At 43.6% G+C, this 21547-nt stretch overlaps 1 protein-coding gene across 3 annotated transcripts in view; it reads right to left on the bottom strand.

Annotated features, from left to right (window-relative positions):
* Positions 1-21547, bottom strand: part of neurl1aa (neuralized E3 ubiquitin protein ligase 1Aa) — a 68921-nt gene that overhangs the window by 27305 nt on the left and 20069 nt on the right. Inside the window, exons 1-3 of one of the 3 annotated variants that reach the window (XM_005750130.1) lie at positions 13619-13959; positions 2652-2902; positions 2071-2392 (exon numbers count right to left, since the gene is read on the bottom strand). In XM_005750130.1, the coding sequence (XP_005750187.1) occupies positions 2071-2392; positions 2652-2902; positions 13619-13652 (607 nt within the window). In that variant the 5' untranslated portion in view covers positions 13653-13959. Of the gene's footprint in view, positions 1-2070; positions 2393-2651; positions 2903-3209; positions 3337-13618; positions 13960-21547 lie in introns of those variants that run through there. The other 2 variants (XM_005750128.2, XM_005750129.1) reach the window with 2 other exon arrangements.

Below are 21547 nucleotides of genomic sequence, written 5' to 3'. Positions count from 1 at the left end.
ATGTAAAGTGCTATGAAGACAGGCAGAATGTGTGAATTGGAGAGATACTGGAGGCTTTTCAGTGCGTTTGAATCACTGTCCCCACTGAATGAACACACGACCACAGGCTGCTGTACGTTATGAAATAAACAAGCTGTACGGTTAATCCACCACAGAATTTTAATTCATTCTTTATGTAGCGAGGATTACAGCATTTCCAAGCAGGCACAGTGAATAATCTCACGCAGTGCTGTTAGAGACGGACGTGGAGAGAAAATAAATGTTATTGATCTGAGAGGGGACTCTGGCAGGTGCGCTGTAGCTTGGTTACAACTGTGAACATCACAAATTAAAATAAAAAAAGGGGCTTAAAGATAAAATGTACACAACTGCCAGACCAAATTGATCCAAGACAGCGATTAGAGTGGCGAGGACTACAGCTACTACTGTAGCTGCTCCATAAATAAAGCCTCGGATGTGGCCTGTGCAGTAAAAAGGTTCCTGAAACGCACAGAAACGTGATGCACAGAGCTGACACAATTGGCCTTTCACCATCACAAAGATGGTGTCTGGTCTGGGTGATGCATTTCTCTCTCTCAGCCTTTGGTAGTGCCCCCCCCTCTGAACAGGCCCCCGTTTATGAGGGCAGATGTCAGTCTGTAGGCCCCCTGAGACTCACTCTGTAGGCAGCCCTGCACATGGCCTGACAGTAAAAAGACAGTAAGGATGACTTAAGCAGAAGGCTTAAGGGGAGAGGACCAGTTTCTGATTAAAACGGTGCTTGAAGCAGTGTCTTCGAGGGTCAGGCATCTCAGAAAGATGTTCGACAGAGAGTTTAATCACCCTAAAGCTCCGGGTGCTAAGCTCAGCTTGTGCATTTGATGTGCATGAACCCTTTTTTGAATGTTCCTTTAAAATGAAACAACCATTAATAACCATTTTTCCTCCCAGCAAACACCGACTGAGTAGGAAAAATGTTGCAAACGAGACTTTTAGCAATTATGGTGTAAAAACAGAGAAAACAAAGAATATGGATTCCCCTCATGCTCGGGACACTACACATCCGCCGCTGCCAGCCTGGAGGAGATATTGTCAACCAGCACAAATACAATCAAACATGGGACATGTGACCCCTGGTGTATTTTTACAACAGCATCAGCTCTGAAGGGGAAAACAAGAACGAGCACACAAGTTCCCACATCAAAGCCACGGCCATACTATCCTGTGCTATGTACGCAGGGTATGCATGCTAAGCTACGTAGCATAGCTGGATAATGCACAACAGTGTGCCTCCACTGCTCTGGTGTAAACATGTGGGCCAAATATTTCTGAGGCTGGCCGAAGGCTTTACTGCACACAGCAGTGGGGTGAGTAACCTGTAGACATACAGTAAACAAAAGGAGAACTCACTTTTTCAACAGCAGTGATGTTAAAAGTAAAAACACCAACATGAAAGGTTGTCTTTACACCCGGTTACTTTCTTATCACTTTAGAGGTTTTTCAAAGTGACGAGAAAAGAAGGTGACCGTGGCTAAGGTAGATACAGGTGTGTCATCCACCAATCAGAAGGTTGGTGGGTCTCCGTATTGCTCCCAACACATTCACCTGACTGTGTATGACATCTAAAGCAATATGTATTGGTACCATTCTCCAATCCTTATCTTGGATGTTGATGCATGCAGGGCTAAGATGTACAAATTAAAGACTCTGAATTGAAGATTTTTGGTGATCAGCTGTGAAAGAACTTTGCTTCAAGGTTATTCTAGAAGGACAAAAGCTAATTACTCATGAAACGCAGCACTGGGGCTGGATTAAGCTGCCTGTGGGGACAGGTGGACAAAGGCAGCTGGGCGCTCTTATTGAACACACACCATTTTCCAATTAGTTTGGTAAATCTTGACTAAATAAAGACGGACTAAGGTAAAAGCGCCATGTTTGAATTCTATTAACTATATTTAAATATTCTGACACAGAGCCCTTCTACATGGCAGGGTGGTTTGATCTTTTATAAACAGTTATTTACTTTGTTATTGGATGATATGCACACCAAGCCCATCAAGACACGCCTCATTCCCTCCACCATGTTCTTACCTAGCAGCTGCACGCCGCGGGTCAGGCCGTAAACATCAATGAGGGCCCAGAGGGGCTCGGCCGTGCGGACCCCGCTGAAGAACAGCATGGGACTGGACTCGTTAATGCGGTAGAAGACTCTCCCTTTCTTGTCCACCCAAAAGGCGATGACGTTGCCCTCGTTGGCAAATTCCTCTGGCAGCGCCTTGGCCCAGAAGCCACTCTGAGACACCAGGTCAGGACAAGCGTACTTGGGAAGGTTGTCTGGGTTTATTCTGGAGGGGTCTTTAGCGGTGAAGCCCAGACGCAGAGCCCCACTCCAGCAGCACTGCTTTTTGGTAATCTGCAAAGAAGAAAACTTGTTGGTACGTGAAAAATATCAAATTATAAAAATGTTTCCATGAATAGAAACATCTGCTTTTTGAGGCTTTAAATCAATAACTGCATCACGTCTATCCAACACAGACAGCGAATTTGAGTTTACACTGGGGGACAAAACCTCTTAACTGTCAAGCTAAGATAAAACTAAGACAACAGTTTTGACAGTTTAAAAGCTCTCAGACACTCGAGAGGAAAAGTGCTCCACTCTGTGAAAAATGTACCTTGAGGCGGACTTGCTCATAGAGCGTGATGGGCCGGTTGCTGAAGGTGATGGCATTGCAGAAACTGGCCTGCCTCTTTGCTGTCTTCTGGGCAAGGTCCATGACAATTTGGGACCCCTTGGCGTTTGGATGGAATAGAAGTGGGCTGATGGGGAGAGGCCCACCGACACTGCCACAGTGGATAGGCAGGCACCTCTTGGGTTTGTGGTGACATCGATGTGACGTGGACGGGAATGGGCCACCAAGGGAGTCTAAGGCAACGAGAGACAAAAGAGCAGAACAAAGCCATGAATTTCATTGAAAACAAACCAAATAAACGTCCTAATTAGGAGCAGGAGGTTAGGTTCCAGCAATGCAGTTAGCATCTGATGTTTGTAATTCAAAATGTTATCACACAAAATGACATCAGATAAGGAAATATCATCTAGGATTTGGTTCTTTGTTGATTATCTGTGAGTAGAAGAGTAATAAGCTAATCAGCAATAATCACACTGGGCCTGCAGGCTGAAAACTTTCAAAAACACATGTCCAAGACAAATGATGCTCTTAGTTACTCACAAAATGAGCTGTTCCCAGACAAACAGCCATTCTGAAATCTAATGGCTGCATTACATGGTCCACGTTGGCCGTGAGACGCTCTGTTGGACATCTGTGACCACAAATTCTCAGTAGAAGCCGTGTGAAGTATGATGCTGTTTGAACATATTGCATATACATTATTTGACCCAATTAACACTGACGTTATGGTATAATTCTTGCAGTCCAATAACCAACCAAACAGGTCAATTGCAAGTTTCTAGCAAGACTAAATATCACATATCGTGCTTGCTCATGCACTTCAACCCAAAACCCGGGAAGCAGTTCGATGGCTGCTTTCCGGTGGTGAAGAAGACTCGCAGAGGAAGGCATGACTGACTTGATAATTAAATGCATGGGCAGCAGAAGTGCCTGAATGGAGTCCGAGTGAGACGAGTGTGACCGCAGCACTTGAGCAGCTACTAGAAACATGCACTTGAGCAATTTTCACAGATTTTCCACGGCCACTAACCGCCAGGTTAGAAGGACTAAATTAGTATTCTGCAGCTGAGCTGAGAGGAAGTTTTTAGCTTTGAAGGAGAGAATCCTCAAAATTCGACTGATCTGATATTCAATACGTTACCATTCTAATGCCTTCCAGAAGTTTCTGTATTTGTGTTTAAACATTCCAGTATTTTGTGGTTATGGGGTATAATCCATCTTCCTGATGTACCCGCTTTCCCTCGGCTTGTCAGGCCCCCGCTTACATCAGTTAGCGATTAGCGTTTTCCTCACCTGACCAGCTGTATCTACAAAGACTGCACTTGTATCCTCTCACAGCAATAATTCAAAGCAATACCAACTGTGATTGTAAGATAAGAGATCTATTGAGAGTCCTGTTGCAGACTCAAAGCACTACATGTTTCATAGCTGTGTTGCATTATGGACTACTCGAGCTACTGTCAGCAGAGAAATTGGTCTGGCTGTCTCTTCTTTCATAGATTTCTCCGGGTATGATTGCATCTAGAAAGAAATTCCATCTCCTCCGGTCTGAGCGATTGATACATCACAATAAACAACAGCAAATCCTGATGTTTATGCTGAATGTTTCAGTTTTTCCCCACCAAACTCCAGTCAGCTGTGCTGAAAATGTTTCAACACAGAAATGCCTGGCTACGTACATATTGATAGGAGAAAGAAACTGTCGTCCATCAGTCCACTACATTAAATGTACAGTGTGATTCTGCCTCTATTCCAGCGTTTGAATATGAAAAGAAACTGTGGCAGGTGCCTCATTACAAAAATTGCCAGAATTATATGATTAACATTCAGTTTTACAGAGGCCTGCCTGATTTGACCAGACCCTGAAACAATGAAAGCCAACTCAAGGGCAGCAGCAGATGTCCTGCAGAGTCCTGATAAGTCCACATATTTAGTCAAAGACAACAGCACGCTTTGTAGTCCGTCTTTGTGTTTGTCTGTGTTTATCTTGTAATAACACTACAGTTTTACACAGCATGTCTACCATTCTATCTGGCCCCGAACTTAAGAAGACCGCTGAGGCCTTTTGTCTTAGGCAGTGCTACAGAGGAGCGGCTGTTGAATGTGGTTCACGTGGTCCTGGGCAGTTTGAGCTGAATGAATTAGCGGGCTCTAAAGAGGCACAGCTGCTGCAGAGAGAAGGGGCTACGTGTGAATTCATGTTCCTTAGCAACCTGTGGTATCTAAAGGTCTTGATCGGCTCACTCGGCAGCCATCAGTGAGCTCACAACAGATGCCTTTTGTTTATTGAGACACAATAAAGTTATATTTATAGTCTTGCTTGGTTGTGTTTTTCCAGTCAAACAAACAGGAGTACTAGTGAACACAGAAAAAAAAGCATCCATTTCAGGTATCTGTGGGTCAACGGTTACGTTTTGGAAACGCTGAATTCACAGCTGGTTTAACTTCTGAGCGAATATCAAGACTACACGGTATCCAAGCATCTCTCCTCTTCGTGGTACTTCTTCCTCTCCAAGGTAACATGCGCAGCACTCGTTTAGGCAGCATCATGAAGTCAAGCTCAGCTGTATTCCTGGCAGATCAGCTCATCTCAGTGCCAGCCCACATCGGCTGATGTCTCAGCTGATAAACGTCCATACATCCAATTGGCAAATCCCAAACAGGCCACAGTATTTAAGCTGCTTCTGCTGCTGCTGCAGAAGAGCAAACTCAGGTAGGCCGGAGTGTTGCGGTGGTTAACACTGTTGGTTCACAGCAAGAAGGTCCTGGGTTTAAATCCACCACCTGGCCAGTATTTCTGTGTGGAGCTTGCACACCCATGTTTGTGGGTTCTCTGCAGGTGTCTGGCTTCCTCCCACAGTCCAAAGACATGCAGTCGGTGCAGCAAGGTTAACTGGTGACCCTAAACTGCCCATAGCTGTGAATGTGAGTGCAAATGGTTGTCTGTCTCTGTGTGCTAGCCCTGCAAGACACTGTTAACCTGTCCAGGGTATATCCTCCCCTGTAATCCTGAAATGAATGAAGCATGGATGGATGCGTGCGTGGGTAACCTGTCAGCATACTCAGGATATGTACTTTAATGCAATTCTTAGATAGTTCATGAAACACAGTGATGGCACTGCTTTAAACACAGCAGCAGCATAAATATTGCCTTCACTATAGAAAGTCTTAAGTTGCAGCTGGCTAAAAAAATGTTTCTTGTACCAGCTCCACTTGAAAATGCTGAAATGCATGATAACTTACTGCTAGTCCTACTTGATTTGGATACCAGTTACCTGCTGTTCAGATAGCTTCTTTGCAGAAGAACATTGGCCACTGCACTCAGACTATATGGCTTAAGCTTTGAATTTACTTTTGACCAAATATCGACTATTTCCCCACTTAGTGGGCTTTGTTTAAGGCTTGCTGTTTGTTGAAGCCATCAGAAAAACAAAGCTGCCTCAAGCAGCCCGTCTCAGTCGTCCAATTACCTCAGGAACACAAATCCTGGAGTATGCTCATGTCCTCAGAGCCCGAGATGTGACCCCTCAATGTAAATAACTCTTGTTGACTACAGTCTAACAGCTGCCTCCGCTAAACCTGTTCTTGTGCACACAGCTTTATACTTTTGTTATCAGTGAAGAGGTTGTTTTAAAAGCCTCATAGGAGCCATTTTGCCAAAGGTCAAGGATGTCTTATTATGAACAAACAGGGTGAAAAGCTTGTATTCCTCTGCCCAGGAGTGCAGAGGGTTGTTTATCCCACTAATGACAGCACATGTGCGACAGGTCCGATCCCTCGTCACAGTACACAGACAGATAATACCGTCATACTGCAATGAACATCTCTGCAGTCTCATCATTTCATTCAGATGGATGATGAGAGGTTTTTTTTGTTCAATTCAAGCAGTTTCCCATGCTGATCGAATTTTATGTGTCCAGAACACTATTCAAATATTTGCTCCGTGTCTAGTGGGAACATCACTTCCTTGTTCTGTGGAACACCTGCAAAAGCTGTTCTTCAAATGAAATGTTCCTGTGAGGTAACAGCTGAGCTGTATTGTGCCATATAACCCGCCACTCGCTGGAACCTCGGCCGTTCATTCAGCTGTGCAGAGGTTTTGAACCATGCGCTGCATAAAATGATGAAGACTAATATCCAGGCTATACTGCTTCATATACAAAGGCAACATATTGCATTAGCAGTGTGTGCAGAATCACTTTTCTGCTGTGATACACACTTTGTGTCCAAAGCCTCAGACCCATCTCCAAGGGGGACTAAAACAAACCCTGACCGGTGTTTGCACATGTCATTGACCCAGATCTCCACTGATACGCCCAATTTTAGCACCATGGAAACACGATGAGGCTGTATCATTCAAAGCACAGGTAGCCCACATACCAACCCACTCTCTGCACTTGTTGCCATGTGAAGTCCAGCTTGAAGCTCATCCTGGGAAACATTAGAGAAAACACAACCTCGCACACAGAGTTACTTTTGTGACTTTACGATAGCCCATTAAGCCTTTAAGCAATGTGGGAACATGGGAATAACAAACATGCAGACTGGTGTAGGGTGTAACGTCAAACACCAGATCCTTACAGGTTTACATTTCCACTCAAGCTTATCACAGTTTATTTATGCACCTATTAGAAGTAAATGAGCATTAATGTACTGGTGTACTTTGGATCACTCACCAGAATCATTTGTTAAGAAAACACAAAGCGGACTGTTTAGCTTCAGCTCGTTCTCTCGGGATAACTGCAAACATTACCAACACAGGGCGGATAAATAAAATCCATTTCATCTTTACCAAAACTTGACCGGTGGCAAACGCTTCTCCTTTGCTTCTTTTTCAGATGTTTCTCTCTGTAGATCAGCTGACAGCGTCATTTAAAACACTGCCAACAAGCCTGGAGGGCCATGACAAACAACTTCTTAATGATGTTTACATAGCAGTGTCTGGATGATGCATTTAATCGCACTGACTCATGACAAAATGCCATTTCAGTCTAATGTAACTGCAACAGTGAAATGAATCACACGATAACGGCGACAATTAATCACATGCATTATCATTTCGGCAAGAAGGCTTTACGCGTTACAGTACAGGTACAAGAACAACATGCTGTGCCTCTTACAGAGTCACCCAGAGTGTTACGTTTCCTCTTATTACTCATCTCCAAAGTTGCACACATGTGTGACAGATGCAGGCAGATCACATAAAACTCAACAGGCACCGACTGCAACGGTAGCTGTGGCTGCTACTCTACCTGAGGGCAGGTACCAGGAAGTCACTGCATCGCTGGTGGCGACCAAAAGATCAGAAATGTTGTTAAGGAACATCGTGATAGATCTGTTGGTCTAGTGTTGGTGACCCAGTGAGACCGCACAGATCAGTGTCAGGTGATCCCGTCCACGTCTCTTTTTTTAGCTGATGTTTTATAAGGTTTAGGCACAAACACTGCTAGATTACAGGAAAAAACGATCTAGGTTTGGGTGAAATGCACCCTTTCCCGACACAAACCACATGCTATAAGTTTAACTTCTTCCATCTAAAAGCTCCTTCTTCATTTTCATCAACAACTCCTGCAAAGATGATGACTTTGACTTTGCTCCCAGGGTCTTTCCCTGAGGGACGTCCACCGAGTCCACCAGCCTACCTTTGACATTGACGACGACCAAGAGAAGCACAGAGGGTTAAAATGTAACGCCGAGGGTTCCTGACGAATGTTCAGGACAAAGTGGGAGAGAGACCTCATTTGAAGGAGTTTGGAAATAATGCCTTTCTGAGAGCTTGCTGCATTATGTCTGAAAGCCCCATAATACTAATCCTGTCAAATATTGCCTGAGTTTCATAGCACCAATCAAAAAATGTTGGTCACTCAAAAGTCCAAGCACATTTCTAACAGCTTACTTACTTTCCAAGCGGCTCAACAAACTGTAATACAATAATGTAACTCACCACCAGTTCTCCTTTTTAACTGAAATACTGATTGGCTTCAGTATCAGTTTGGCAGATTTTTATGCTACGGAGGAACTCCATGTAAAGGTAGCTTTCCATGACCCCTTCACATGTTACACTCTCTGAAAGAAGACCTTCCCCCTGGCTTTAAGCTAACTTTCTTCTGATTAGCTCCCCCTTGCAAACAGAAGTAACAGAAATGGCACACAGCCAGGTCTTCTGCTCTCATAGCCAGCAGTTGGTGCTTTAGACGACCGCATGCTCTTACTGACATCATAAAGAACCACGGGTTTTAAAAAAGGCCTGAAATCAGTGAGTTTTGAGCTCTTGGGCCACAGGGATTACTTCTACAGTTCAGACTCTTATCTCATTATTTAAACTTAGCCCATGTTTAATATGTGCAACCACCACTGAAACAGTTTATAACTGGTCCACTTAGAAAGCCAACGTGAAGCAAATAACGGCGTTTTTAAACAAGAAAATGTGCATCCAAACTGGTTTCCACTGGAGGAAATAGAAAGTGCAACCACTGGACCCCTTGTGATTTGTATAAATGTATAAAAAAAACTGAACTGAATTGACAGGACAGGTTTCATAAAATAAAAAAAGAGCGAGCGAACAAAAACTATATGAAATATTCATTCCCCACCCAGTCCACAGTCATGTCTTTATAATGGCCAGCAGATTGGACAGAAACAAAACGGATTCAATTTGAAATTACATTAAACGGAATAAAGTCACCTGCAAATGAGAAGCTACAAATGATCATTACATAACTAACTACCAAATGAAATGTGCTCAACAGCTCAGAGCTTAACCTGCTGCAGAGCGACGCCTAAATAATTCACACTGGGACGACCTGGTAGTGAAAGGTGAGACGTGGATATGATGAAGTCTGACTGACGTCATCCACTACGGCCCACTAGTCTTACCACATTCTCTTCACGGAAGGGATTATACAACAGTAATCAATAAATAATAATATCACAAGGCTGCGCACAGCGGAGCACAATGCTGTCCCACGATGCCTCTCTGTTAGAGAAAGAGAGCAGGCTGGTGGAGAGGCGTAATGACATGCAGCGTGTATTGACTGAAGCATGCGAGATGCTATTCAGTACTGACTGGAAGTCATCGTGTGGGCGCTGCCTTGAAGGTGACCTGTCACGAGAGCTGATGCTTTAAGTTAGAGGAAGCAACAGCTATGTGTGCGACACTGATGCACGCTCTCAACAATGCCACCTGACCCAGAGACATACGTTCCTGTCACTATACTCTCCTACACACAAAAAGAAAAAAACAAAACAGAGGCTGCTGGTGCGTTCAATAACCTGAGGCAGATCCCGTGACATTACCGAGCCCCAGTCCAATTCGACAAAGTTACGAATCTTTACTTTGTGATATAGCTTCTCTTTGCATTCGGATACAGAATCCAATTCAGCTCGAATGCAACCAGACGCTGCGTCGAATCAGCCGCAGACAGTGGCCCACTTTCAGTCAATCGGGAGCACAGAAGTGGAGCTCCCACACACTCGGCAGACTCAATTACGCAACCGACTCAGCAAACGCTGTTTGGATGTGCTCTGGTGCTTCACACCTGAGAACAGCAGCCTGCAGAGATTCAATTTTAGAAAGCATAATCTGTTCCCCTGCAGCTCTCGCTGTGCTCGTGCAAACACGTAAACAGTCAGAGACGCAGAGCAACGATTTTAACTTTCTTTTTTAAACAGGCACATTTTCCAAAAAGGCTCACATGCAGAAGAAAACATCACTGCAAAGGTTCACAAATTAATGCCTGCTTTTTCAAATTTAGAAAGAAGCACTTTCTATCAATGGCTGTGGGTTGTCATGGAAACAGTTGTACTTTGATTGGGGGGGGGGGGACCCATAATGCTTTGGACCGGCCTTAACTTGCCTGTCATGACTAAGTGTCGGCCTCTGAGGCTGAAAGATGAAGCCACCACAAAGACTCCCACATTAAAATTCTAACTTTAGCTAATTTCCCCCCCTCTCAACAGTTCCACCATTAGAGGAACGCTGACACACACACACAGCTGTAGCTGCGAGCTCTGTTGGGCCTCACAGACACTTCAAAAACTCCCTGCCATGCACTTCAGGACCACGTTTGTGCATTTTACAGCATTTTAACTGAGTTATCAGACAAAATGATGGCTTTCGATGTGGTTCTGGTGACTAAAACTCTATTTTTTATTGTTATTTGTAAGGTGTAACCTGTGTTTGTGTGGATGAAAGCTAGCATCAGCTGCTCCTTCACACGTGGAGACTTCTACCTCCAAAAACCAAGATGGTGGTGGCAAAAGAGCTGAAATGGAGGTCTCGAAACAGGATGTCGCAGTGGCTATGATGGCAACCTTTTTCTGTACAGTCTGTGATTAAAGCTGAGGTTATGAATCACTCCCAGTTATCATATGCTTGCCTCCTGTACTCACTCAGACACTGCTGTACCTGCAGGTTCTTACTAGCAAGCAATTTGCAGTTTTAACTCAACTATGAGGAACATCGAGGACAGCAAACATCGTCGCTGTTGGCAAAACAAAGGCAGGCGTGACTGCAGACGAGAAAAAGCAGTTACAGTGAAAAAAGATGACAAAACTAAAGTCTGCAGTTGAAGGTAAGACCATAAAATACCGAGTAACAGCTTTGGTCATTATTACAGTTAAATTATTTCAGATGCACTGTGAAAGCAGTTTGTGTGCAGGACTCTGCACAGCTGTCAGAACTGCTCCATGTTTGTTTAAAGTGATGAGATCCAGGAATAAAATCACTCAGTATCCTTCTTAAAACATCAGAGAATTCAGTATTTATTGTTAAGAACAGTTTTGATCTGTACAGGCATCTTTGAACAAAAGAAAACTAGACCTAATGTCAAATGAGTTCTGAGTAAAGTTCAAACACTGAATAGTCCCAGAGCCCTGGGACATGAAATCACACAAACGCTTTCCATGGGTCCAAACGTTTGCTAGGGAAAAGTTCTGTTGGAGAGTTTTCTAACATCAACCATGAAGAGGAGACTGCGAGCTTTACAAGACGTGACTTAGCTCACATTTCTGCAAGAACATCACACACGTGAGCCACGAAACAGCCGTATGATTACAGCAGAACATTTGTTCGACTTACATATTTGATAATAACTATATTCAGATTCCAAATTCCACGACTATGTCTGTAAATTTGGGTTAGACGTGGTTTTTACCAAAATGTTATGCAAACCTGGTGCATGTAAAGCCTAAAGCAAACAAAAGCCACCCTATCAAAACAAACCTCTCCCATATGAAAACTGACGTGCTGTTTTATTCGAGTTGTTTCTAATTTACAGTTGATTACCATTTTGTTGCCATCAACACACAGAACAATGTTGTAATGCACAAAAGAGCAGCCATGCTCCGAGTCCGTTTTATTAGTAAAACATGTCGAGAGATTTAATTTTGCACTCAAACTTCACACTGAAGAAATACACAAAACTTTTCAATAAGTGATTTAAAATTCACAAAACTGAATTTTATGGACAAATATAATGACGTGTTTTCCTCTAACAGGCTGTGTTAGTAAAAATAATAAGTTGGGCCTCTTTGTGAGTCCTGATGACAGCCTTGCTAGAGACTAACACCAATACCAGGTAAGACTGCATTCTGATCGCACAACAAGAAAAACGCCGTGTTCTAATTTTCGGAGGCGTTTGACCTTGATCCCAGAGAAAAGGAGCTCTTCCTGCTGTCTTAGCTTGTCCCTCTTTAAGTAATTGGATTAATCTCAGGGCTTTAATTAGAACGATCAGGTGGTCAAAACCAGAAGAGGCTGCAGGATCAGGGACACAGCTTAACCCCCATAGTAACACATAGGTATATATACACACACACACCCAAACACGACACACCATGCTAATAATAATTGTGCAAAGACGAGGAACGAATTCCTCATCACACTGCTGGCACGGCTCACTTCCTCATTTCTTGTTTTGTTTTTTGCTGTTGTAGAAAGGAGGGGGTGTTGGGACGTGGACGGGTGGGTTACTGTCATCTTATTGTTGTTAAAAACTCTGCCTGACACCACACAAGCACTGAAGCTGGCCTACATTCAGAGTATGAACCTATACAGAAGCTCCACTGTTTATTAACAGAACAAAAGGTCCCTGGGGTCTCGTGGCGAGAACACTACACCACCAAAACACATCTTTGAAATTCAGCCGGCCTGTGCGTTTTGCTTATAGCCAGCAACCGCCCTGTCAGACGGATGCTTTGCCCCCGGGGGGGTCTGTGCAGGATATTTGGAATAGTGTGGCACGTGGAGCACGAGAAACCCAAATATCTGATCAAATACAAACAGTGTGTAGAAAACAAGTATTTGCACACCTGCTTCGAGTGTATTTGGATACGTTTGTACTATTACTAAAGTACTTCAGGCACTGGTAACAGTACACAGAATTCAAAATAATGCAGAATTATGTTTTACAATCTGGAAGCTAAGAAGTAAAGCTTTAAGTGGACAGTATGGAGCACAAGCTACAATATTTGCCAAATTTGCCCCCCCATAGAGATACCATCTATGGGGCCTGGTGCCACCCCATGCCCCATCCTTTGGACACGCCCCTGGTGGGACCTTAGTGATGGCATACAGGACAATACAATAGAAAAAAAAATCAATTCATTGATTTCTCGAGGCACAGCTGCACGCTCTGTTTAGTAATGAGGGGAAACCCCACAACTTTCCTCTCCTCCAGCTAAGCTGCTCCCAGTGCAAACACCTCCCTGCAATTTACTGCTATACAGGGCGCAGGTCAATGCGCGAGGAGCCGGGGACATCCTGGTTGTTACGTCGTAATCAGAAGACACAGCTGCGCGTCTCGAGACCCCTATTCTAATTACAGGAGTGACGTAACTGTGAGCAAAGAATAGGCTGGTACCTGACAACAGAGCGTGAGCAGCTCACAGCCAAAGACCTGAACAAAGGCGCCGAAACATCTCAGATATGACAAATGTTTGCTCCTTACCGTAAAAGGCATTTCGCGTTATCTGGCCACCCATCGCTTCAGTCTTCTGCCGTGCGCGTATGGCCGGTGTGGATTATTCAGATGCTCTCGTGGCACAGCCCAGCGCTCGTGACATGATTGCATCCAAAAGGTAGCCTATCGCTGCTCTGCTCCGGGTACATGCAAACAGCAGAGAGCGGACCCACACCTCCTTATTATTGTGAGCGCACACACACACGTCCGTGAAGGCAACTCCCCCCGTCCCCGTCAGCCTCATTCAGTAAGAGCTCTCCGCCTCGGGTCCCACTCACTCACGCTGTCATTTACATAGAAGGTGGAGACTCGGACATGAGCGGTTTTAACGCTGTCACTGCCGCACAGAGCTGCCATTTATGGGCCACGAGGCTGGAATAAAACATGGGGGGAAATAAGGGTGAGCGGGAGGTAAGGCGCGAGGGCACAGTGTGACCACACAGGGTTTATTTCCTCAGCTGATGAAGGAGAAAAGTTTCCTTTAAAAACAAACAAACAAATAATGAAAAGAAATCCATCTTAACCGCATAATGACATTTACACATCCCCATTGGTGTGACGAGGAATGTGTGGGTGGGGCAAGGATTAAACAGGAAGTAGACCCTGACAAACACAGGCTGAGCTATTGTGTATGTGATAAGGTTAAAAAATGTCAGGTAATATTTTGCATAAACCGTTAATGATGTCAGACCACGTGTTCACCTCTGGGAAAAGCTCGTTTTTGGACTGTTTGGGTCCAGCACCCGCTCCTGCTTGTGTGTGCAGACGTCTAATCAGCCACAAAGTCTTCATGTGCTGTATGAGTAACATATCAGTAATCCTAACCCACGATCCACCAAACCCACACACCTGGAGATACTACACATCAGACTGGGTCACTTCCCAGATGGTGAATGTAGTCTCCACTCAGGTGTGCCACGATCGTCCTCAGCTACCAGTAAGAGAGTTAATGCGAGACTAAAGAACAGAAGTTTCTATTCATGTTTAGGAATTTTGGAGAGACTTCAGTTCATTGAGTAACAATGTTTAGCAGAAGTGCAGGAAGTCTGGATTTCTAACGATGATCGGGGAAGTTGTGTTACGCAACGTTCTGCTGGGAAACCTTGGGTCCTGCCACACATGTGGGCGTTACAATGACACGTACCATCTACCTAGGCATTGTTCCAGACCATGTAGGCTCCTTCATGGAAACGGTACTCCCTGATGGCTGTGGCCTCGTTCAGCAGGATAATGGTTCAGGAATGGTTTGAGGAGCACAGCAATGAGTTCAGTCCAATCGAGCATCTGTGGGATGTGCTGGCCTCACCTCACAATTTAGGGGACTTGAGGGATCCGTTGGTAACATCTTGTTGCAGATACCACGGCACACCTTCAGGGGTCTCGTCCATGCTTTGATGGGTCAGGACTGTTATGGCAACAAAACGGGGGCCAACACAGTACTAGGCAGGTGGTCACAATGTTATGCCTGATTGGTGTGTAAGTTATGCAGCATACGTTCTTTGGCTAAATCTGTGATAAAGTTTGCAGTCCCAACCTCTAAGAGGGTGTGCCGTGCCTTCCTATTAAATGATATAATCTCCACTCTTAATTCACCATATTAGGCCATGCACTGCAAGATGTTACTGTCTGACAGGTTTAGTAATTAAATAAATGAACTAGATAAGAGGAGTAGCCTATGGCCTATCGTTCCACATTTCATAGTTTAAAAATAAGAAAGAGATACACGTCTGAGGCTAAGTTTGGGTCCAGAGGCTCACAGAGCAAGTGGCCACATTCTTTACTCTCAGCACTCAGTCTTTCACCTTCCATGCTTCCTTATGTGCCTCAGGCCCCTGGCAGACAGACTGGGTGACCCCTCAAGAGTCAGTCCTCTGACTTCAGCTGTCATCACCTATCCACGGTGACCTCGCAGCCCTCAGTCCCAGACACCAGTGTTTACTCTGGGCCTGAAGCTGCAGGCGTTTAGATAATGGCAGGACAGGGTGAGAGAAATGAGATATATGAACCGGAGTCTAATAGGTGAATGCCAGGAATTCATCATTCAAGGGTATCTTGGATTTTGTTCATTAACACTTTCCACCCCGGAGGCGGCTGTATCTGTAATTAAAAGACAACCATTTGCCATTTTTAGCACGGCAGTGAAGACTTCAGCCAGCCTTCTGATCCACAGAGCTCGAGGCTGCTCGGTTTGGCCTCGTATTTGCAGAGCTGTTACAGACTGAAATCGAGGAAGCTTCTGAGGTGGAAATAACCACGGTCCAAGCTCCAACAACACCTTTAGTACACAGACCACCGGTATCAGCTGTTTGCATTCTTCATCAAAATCATTTGGCCCTGATTAACTCAAACACGCTGCCTGTCCATCCATTTTCTATTGCATGTCTATGCCTGGGTCACGCAGGAGGCAGTGTAGGGAGAGATGCTTAGACCTTCCCGCTCCCAGCCTCTTCTGCCTGCTCTTCTGGAGGAACAACAAGGTGTTTGCAGGTCAGTCGAGAGTTGTAATCTCTCCTGTCCTGGGTGTGACACGTCCAAAACCCCTCACTCAGATATCCAGGAGGCACTCTAGTCAGAAGCCCAGACCACCTTAACTGGTCCCCTTTGATTTGGGGGAGTCGTTGCTCTGCTCTTTTTCACCCGCTCAGAGGCTGAGCTCAGAAACCGTTCAGAGGAAACAAGCTTCCTCAGAACGGTGAAGTTTGGTATTAATCAAAAGAACCCGAAGAGTGTTTACTTCCTTTACACCAGTACAGAATCAGTGAATTTCCATCATGTTAAACATTAATTAAAACATTTTATTTCTCTGTGAAATATTAAATTACACTAAGTGATGCATTCAGGTACTCGCTGTATAGCACGAGTGAAATATTAAGCACTCGCTATGCTTAATGTCACAATTATCATTGTGGATTTGCAGTTTAATTAAATATAAAGATTTATTCTCCTTTTAAATGCTCAAGCTCGATGTCAGAATTAAGGACAGTGGAGGAAAACTCATTTCCAGCCTGAGTTAGAAGAAACACTTTTTAAACACATAACAGTTTATATGTAAATGAACTGTGTTAAAACATCGCTGGAGTTTGTAAGCAGCATTTATTTGACACTGTTCTTTGTGAAAAATCTATAATTTTATCAAGAAAAAAATCAACTTTTAAACCAACTTTTCCCCAGTAAGTTGCAAAGACATGACACAGATGATCCTTTTGGCTCGCTGAGCATAAAACAACTGTCAGCAAAATGCTGTACGTTGTTGTTTATGTTTAAAGATTACTCTCTAAATCACGCAGGTAATAATATTTACATGTCCCCGTTTCCCCATCATTTTTAATGATTACCACCACGTAACCATAACAAATACTAAGGCCTGCCTGGGCGGTTCATCAAAATAAAATCAGGACCTCAACCTCAAGGTTTAGTTTTCTAAATGAGATGCTGGAGACGCACACATGGTGTGCACATTTGAGGTAAAGACAGTTGCTGGAGAGTATTCGCAGCACAATGAGAGGCCAACCACATTTGGTTTCAAGTATCACCTCTGCTGACAATTGCAAAAATCTGGATTTTAAAGAAGACCTCAGCTAAAGAAAGACTTCTTTCAACAGAGAGAAAAAAAATCTCTGAGCTAAATCGATAGTTATAAAACAGATCAGGGGACAGAAAATGACTGTATTTCACTCAGATAAGTGGTGTCTGTGGCTCAGGACAGCAAGTTAAGAGAAAACACATTTCCTCTATCTTACAAATATCCCTGCAAACCCAGCAATAAAAGTAACACCCACAAGTCTGCTGAGTTTTAAAAGTCCCAAGGGATGACATCATCGCGCCAAGGTATAACAGCTATTTGTCACGCAAGGGACATGGCTGTGAAAAGAGCGGCGACTGGAAGCTGGCCAGATGAGTTTCAGGAAGAAACGTCAGACCAGCGCTTTGTGTAACCTCGCAGATACACACCAGAGGAAAGGCCTGCAGAAAAGTGCACTTCCTCACCTTGTTTGACACCGCTGCTGTACACGAATGCATTGCTAGAACATCCTTCCTTTGTACAGTAACTCTTTCTTCCTGCAGTCACTGCTCTGTCAGCCTTAACCTTTAGAAAGAAAGCCTCCTTTGGCCCACAGTCCTGTCTGCAACAGGGTCGAGGTGCATCTTTGAGAGTCTGTACATAAACTTGCATTACATAACTTGGACAATGTGGCGATTCACGGTTCGCTGCACTTTAGTCGGCATCAGATGGGTGTGTGCGTACAGCTACAGCTGATATTTACGGCCTATCTGATGAGAGGCATGTTTCATGTGAACCGCATGAATTCTTCGGGCCTTATTAACACTTCTGTTCTGTTTAGGTTTGGTCTGTTTTTTAAATAACTCAGAAACAGGATGATTCTAAAGTGAAACAAGAAAAACGGGTACTTGGATGGATTACTCGTCTTCATGTGTTCCTGATTCTGTGCTGGATGTTTTCACTTTTAGAAGTGCAGAGTCAGCATCTTCAGAAGCCACCAATGACATTGTTTATGAACATTAATACCACAGATGGTTTAAAATGAAAGCGTTTTAAACCTGCATTCTGTCTTATGACCAGCAGGGGGCAGCTCCTCTGGTTGCCAAAAAAAGTACAATTAGATGTAAATTCATGAGAAAACAACCCAATCTCTCACTTGATTTGACGCCTCAGTAAACACTTATCACATATGTTTATGCTCTCTCTTGCTAGTTTCAGGTTTTATGTAATATAACAAGATACTGAACTGGTTAATTCTGGTCCCATTTAGAGGACAAAAGACCAGAAACCAACACCCTTCATTTCTAAACCAGATCCAGATCTCATCAGGTTTGGTGTAATAATCCTAGATGTTTTATGGCTACCAAAACTTGAGATTTCAGCATGGGATACAACACGTCATATGGTGATGCCCATATTTCAGCTTTGGATGCGTAACAGCTGCTTTGTGGCATTATGTTTGTTGCTTCAAATGTTCAGATGATCACTCCTTTTAAATGTAAGATGTCCACACTGACTAATATGCTTTTTGGTTATTGTTTCTTGAAGAAATGGTAGATATAAAATAAAGGTTTGTTATTTTTTACTCTGCACCTCAACAGGATGAAATGGAGTGAAAAAAAAGCCTCGATTGAATTTGTTTGTTTCTCTCATAACAAAAACAGAAAAATATGTAAAGAGCAGCATCATTATGACTTTAGCTACACTGAAACACACTGCTGAGATAATCAAGAGCAGGATGGACCCGATTTAAGGTCTCTTTCTCTAGTTTCTTGCTTTTCGCCTTCTTTCTGCGTACATTAACCAGAAATTAAAGGATTTCTGGTTAATGTACTAAGGACTTCCTTCCAATAAATACAGGAAGGACTCCAACGTCCAAGTTCTAGCCAAAAAGAGTCGGGAGAACTACAACCTGCTGAGAGCTATTTGACAGGTATCTACCAATGCCTGTATAAAATCTACATATGATATTGAATACATTGTGGAAGCCTCACATGTGAAATTCAAGGACAGCTGTGGAAAGGTCATAGCTCCCCAACAAAGGGCTTCATTGATGGTACTGCTGTGTCTGTTATTAACAGACTGGCATGCATATAGACGTTGTTTGTGGGTGTTCATTTGTTTGGAGGTTGTATCAAATTCAAAGATCCAGCCCGAGTTACAAAGAACGAGGAGTCCTGTGACAGATGGTGTGGCCGGCTCAGAGCCCTGGGGCCACATTCTTAAAGCTTCCCATTACAAAGAGCTGCTGCTTGGGGCAGAATCTGGAAAAAAGTCTTAAGCAGACTGGAACTGATTCACTGGTCAAAGCTGACGGCTGGTCGTTTGCTCCGGTCCGGCCTAGGTAACTTTTTAATGTATTTACTACCAGGTCAAATGTCTATCACTTGTACTTTTCAGTCGCATGGGTAACTGCTTCAGTCGCTCACCTGGAAGTTGAGAAAAGTTTATCTTGGGACCCGCCCACTTCCTGTTGCTGGTGGATATTTCAGGTGAATTGCTTGAAACTGCAGAATGCTATCAACTTTGCGTGGTCTCTGGTTGCCACGTCAAAGCAAACTATTTGCGTTGTGTATGCAGCTTTAGATTTATGATGTTTTATAAGAATTAACCTTTGAAGTTTATACTAGATTGTGGAAAAACTGCTATCAGTAGGAAGGAGTGCCTTTTTAGAGGCTTAAGTGTTTCCTTTGCTTTATTAAGTAGGAGAAAATAGTGGAGAGACAAAAGGTAGAGGAAATACCTCCGAATGACAGTGAGTTAATGAAACAGCAGATTAGATGGTGCGGGGATAATGTTTGTAGCCGATCTCATTAAAGATACGCTTACATCTCCCATCCAATGCAATGATGCCAGAAATGAATGTGATTACGAGGCTGAATTACTTGAAAACTGGCAAAAATGTATTCTTGTTAATCGGGTCAGCCGCATCGCTTCGCTGAGGTAAAAGGTTTTGTTCACTTCTTGCTCAGAGTTACTCTGAGAGCTTCCTAAATCACTCTTAAGTGAGGACTCCTTTCTATAAATGTTTATAGTTTATATGTCTACATTAGGAGAACTCTGCAAGAGCTCCCTGAATGTTTGTGAATACAGCCCCTGATCTGAACATCATGCAGTCAAACTGACATGAAGAGATAGCACGAATATATGCACAAGCTCTGCATGTATTCACTTTCTTCAGCATAGTTGGCTCAACCTACCTGCTGTAGTTAGATTAACTGTGTGTAAGTGCACCGGGGACTGGTGCTGTTTTAAAGATCCATAAAGTGTAGGGATACCATGCAAACACACAAATGTACTTATTAGTCTATTAAAATACCAGAACTTTTCCTGAAGCACAGGCAGCAGCACACAGCAGGAGACATTATTTCTCAATAGTTTCATTAAAAATGCTCCAAAAGGCACAAAGACCACAAAACCTTTTAGTTTAATAACTGATTTTTACAGAAGTGAGGCCAAGCAGAGCGTGATCTAACTTTAACCTTTACCAAAATCCATCCATCCATCATCCATCCATCAACTATCCACAGTGTTGGGAAGGTTACTTTTAAAATGTATTCCATTACAGAATACAGATTACATGCCCCAAAATGTATTCTGTAACATATTCCGTTACGTTACTCAATGACAGTAACGTATTCTGAATACTTTGGATTACTTAATATATTATCATGCATTTTACAACAACGTGAATGTACTATTGCTGTGATTTATTACTGTTACTGAAGGTCCGCGACTCCGAACCGTAGTAAAGGGACCTCTGGCTAATACGTTGGTTCCGTGTTGGGCTCGTAGCCGAAAAATAGCTTTACTTTGTTGTGTGGGTCAACTCTGCTTGTGAGAGACAGAGAGAGGCGTTGAAAGGCTGCTCCAACGGAACTTATTGTTTTTGGAGGAAAACACGAACACAGTGTACAGTCGAGCTTTAATAGCTTACTTACAACTGGGCTCGTCAGGCTCTCTTCTTGGCTGCAGTGGTTATTATTATATTTACATGCTTCCAGCTCCTGTTTCTGCTCGATGATAACTGTACTTTTCAACTCTCCTTTTTCTCCCTCCTCGCGCTCACAGACACATAACGAGTATGGCAGTCCATTCTCCCTGCAGCACGGACTACACTGCCCATGATGCTACATTCTGCATTCTGCCTGTTAGCTTAGCACAACAGCAACAACAAAAAGACACTCTCTCACCCAGGAAACAAGCAGAGCGAGAGCATCACCCTGTAACCATGGCAACCGCAACGCTGCCGCCTGGAACAACAGCACGTAGCTGTCAAACAAAACCCAAACAGTCCTGACCCGCGACAATATGAAACAGGAAAGTACCGCAGTGTAATCCATTTATTTCAACAAAGTAACTGTATTCTGAATACCACCTTTTTAAACGGTAACTGTAACGGAATACAGGTACTC

This window comes from Pundamilia nyererei, unplaced genomic scaffold (assembly GCF_000239375.1).
Source record: "Pundamilia nyererei isolate P.nyererei 1_Seehausen unplaced genomic scaffold, PunNye1.0 scaffold00263, whole genome shotgun sequence".
Classification (NCBI taxonomy): domain Eukaryota; kingdom Metazoa; phylum Chordata; class Actinopteri; order Cichliformes; family Cichlidae; genus Pundamilia; species Pundamilia nyererei.
The sequence above is the reverse complement of the archived record's forward strand: the minus strand, read 5'-3'. Positions and strand labels throughout refer to the sequence as shown.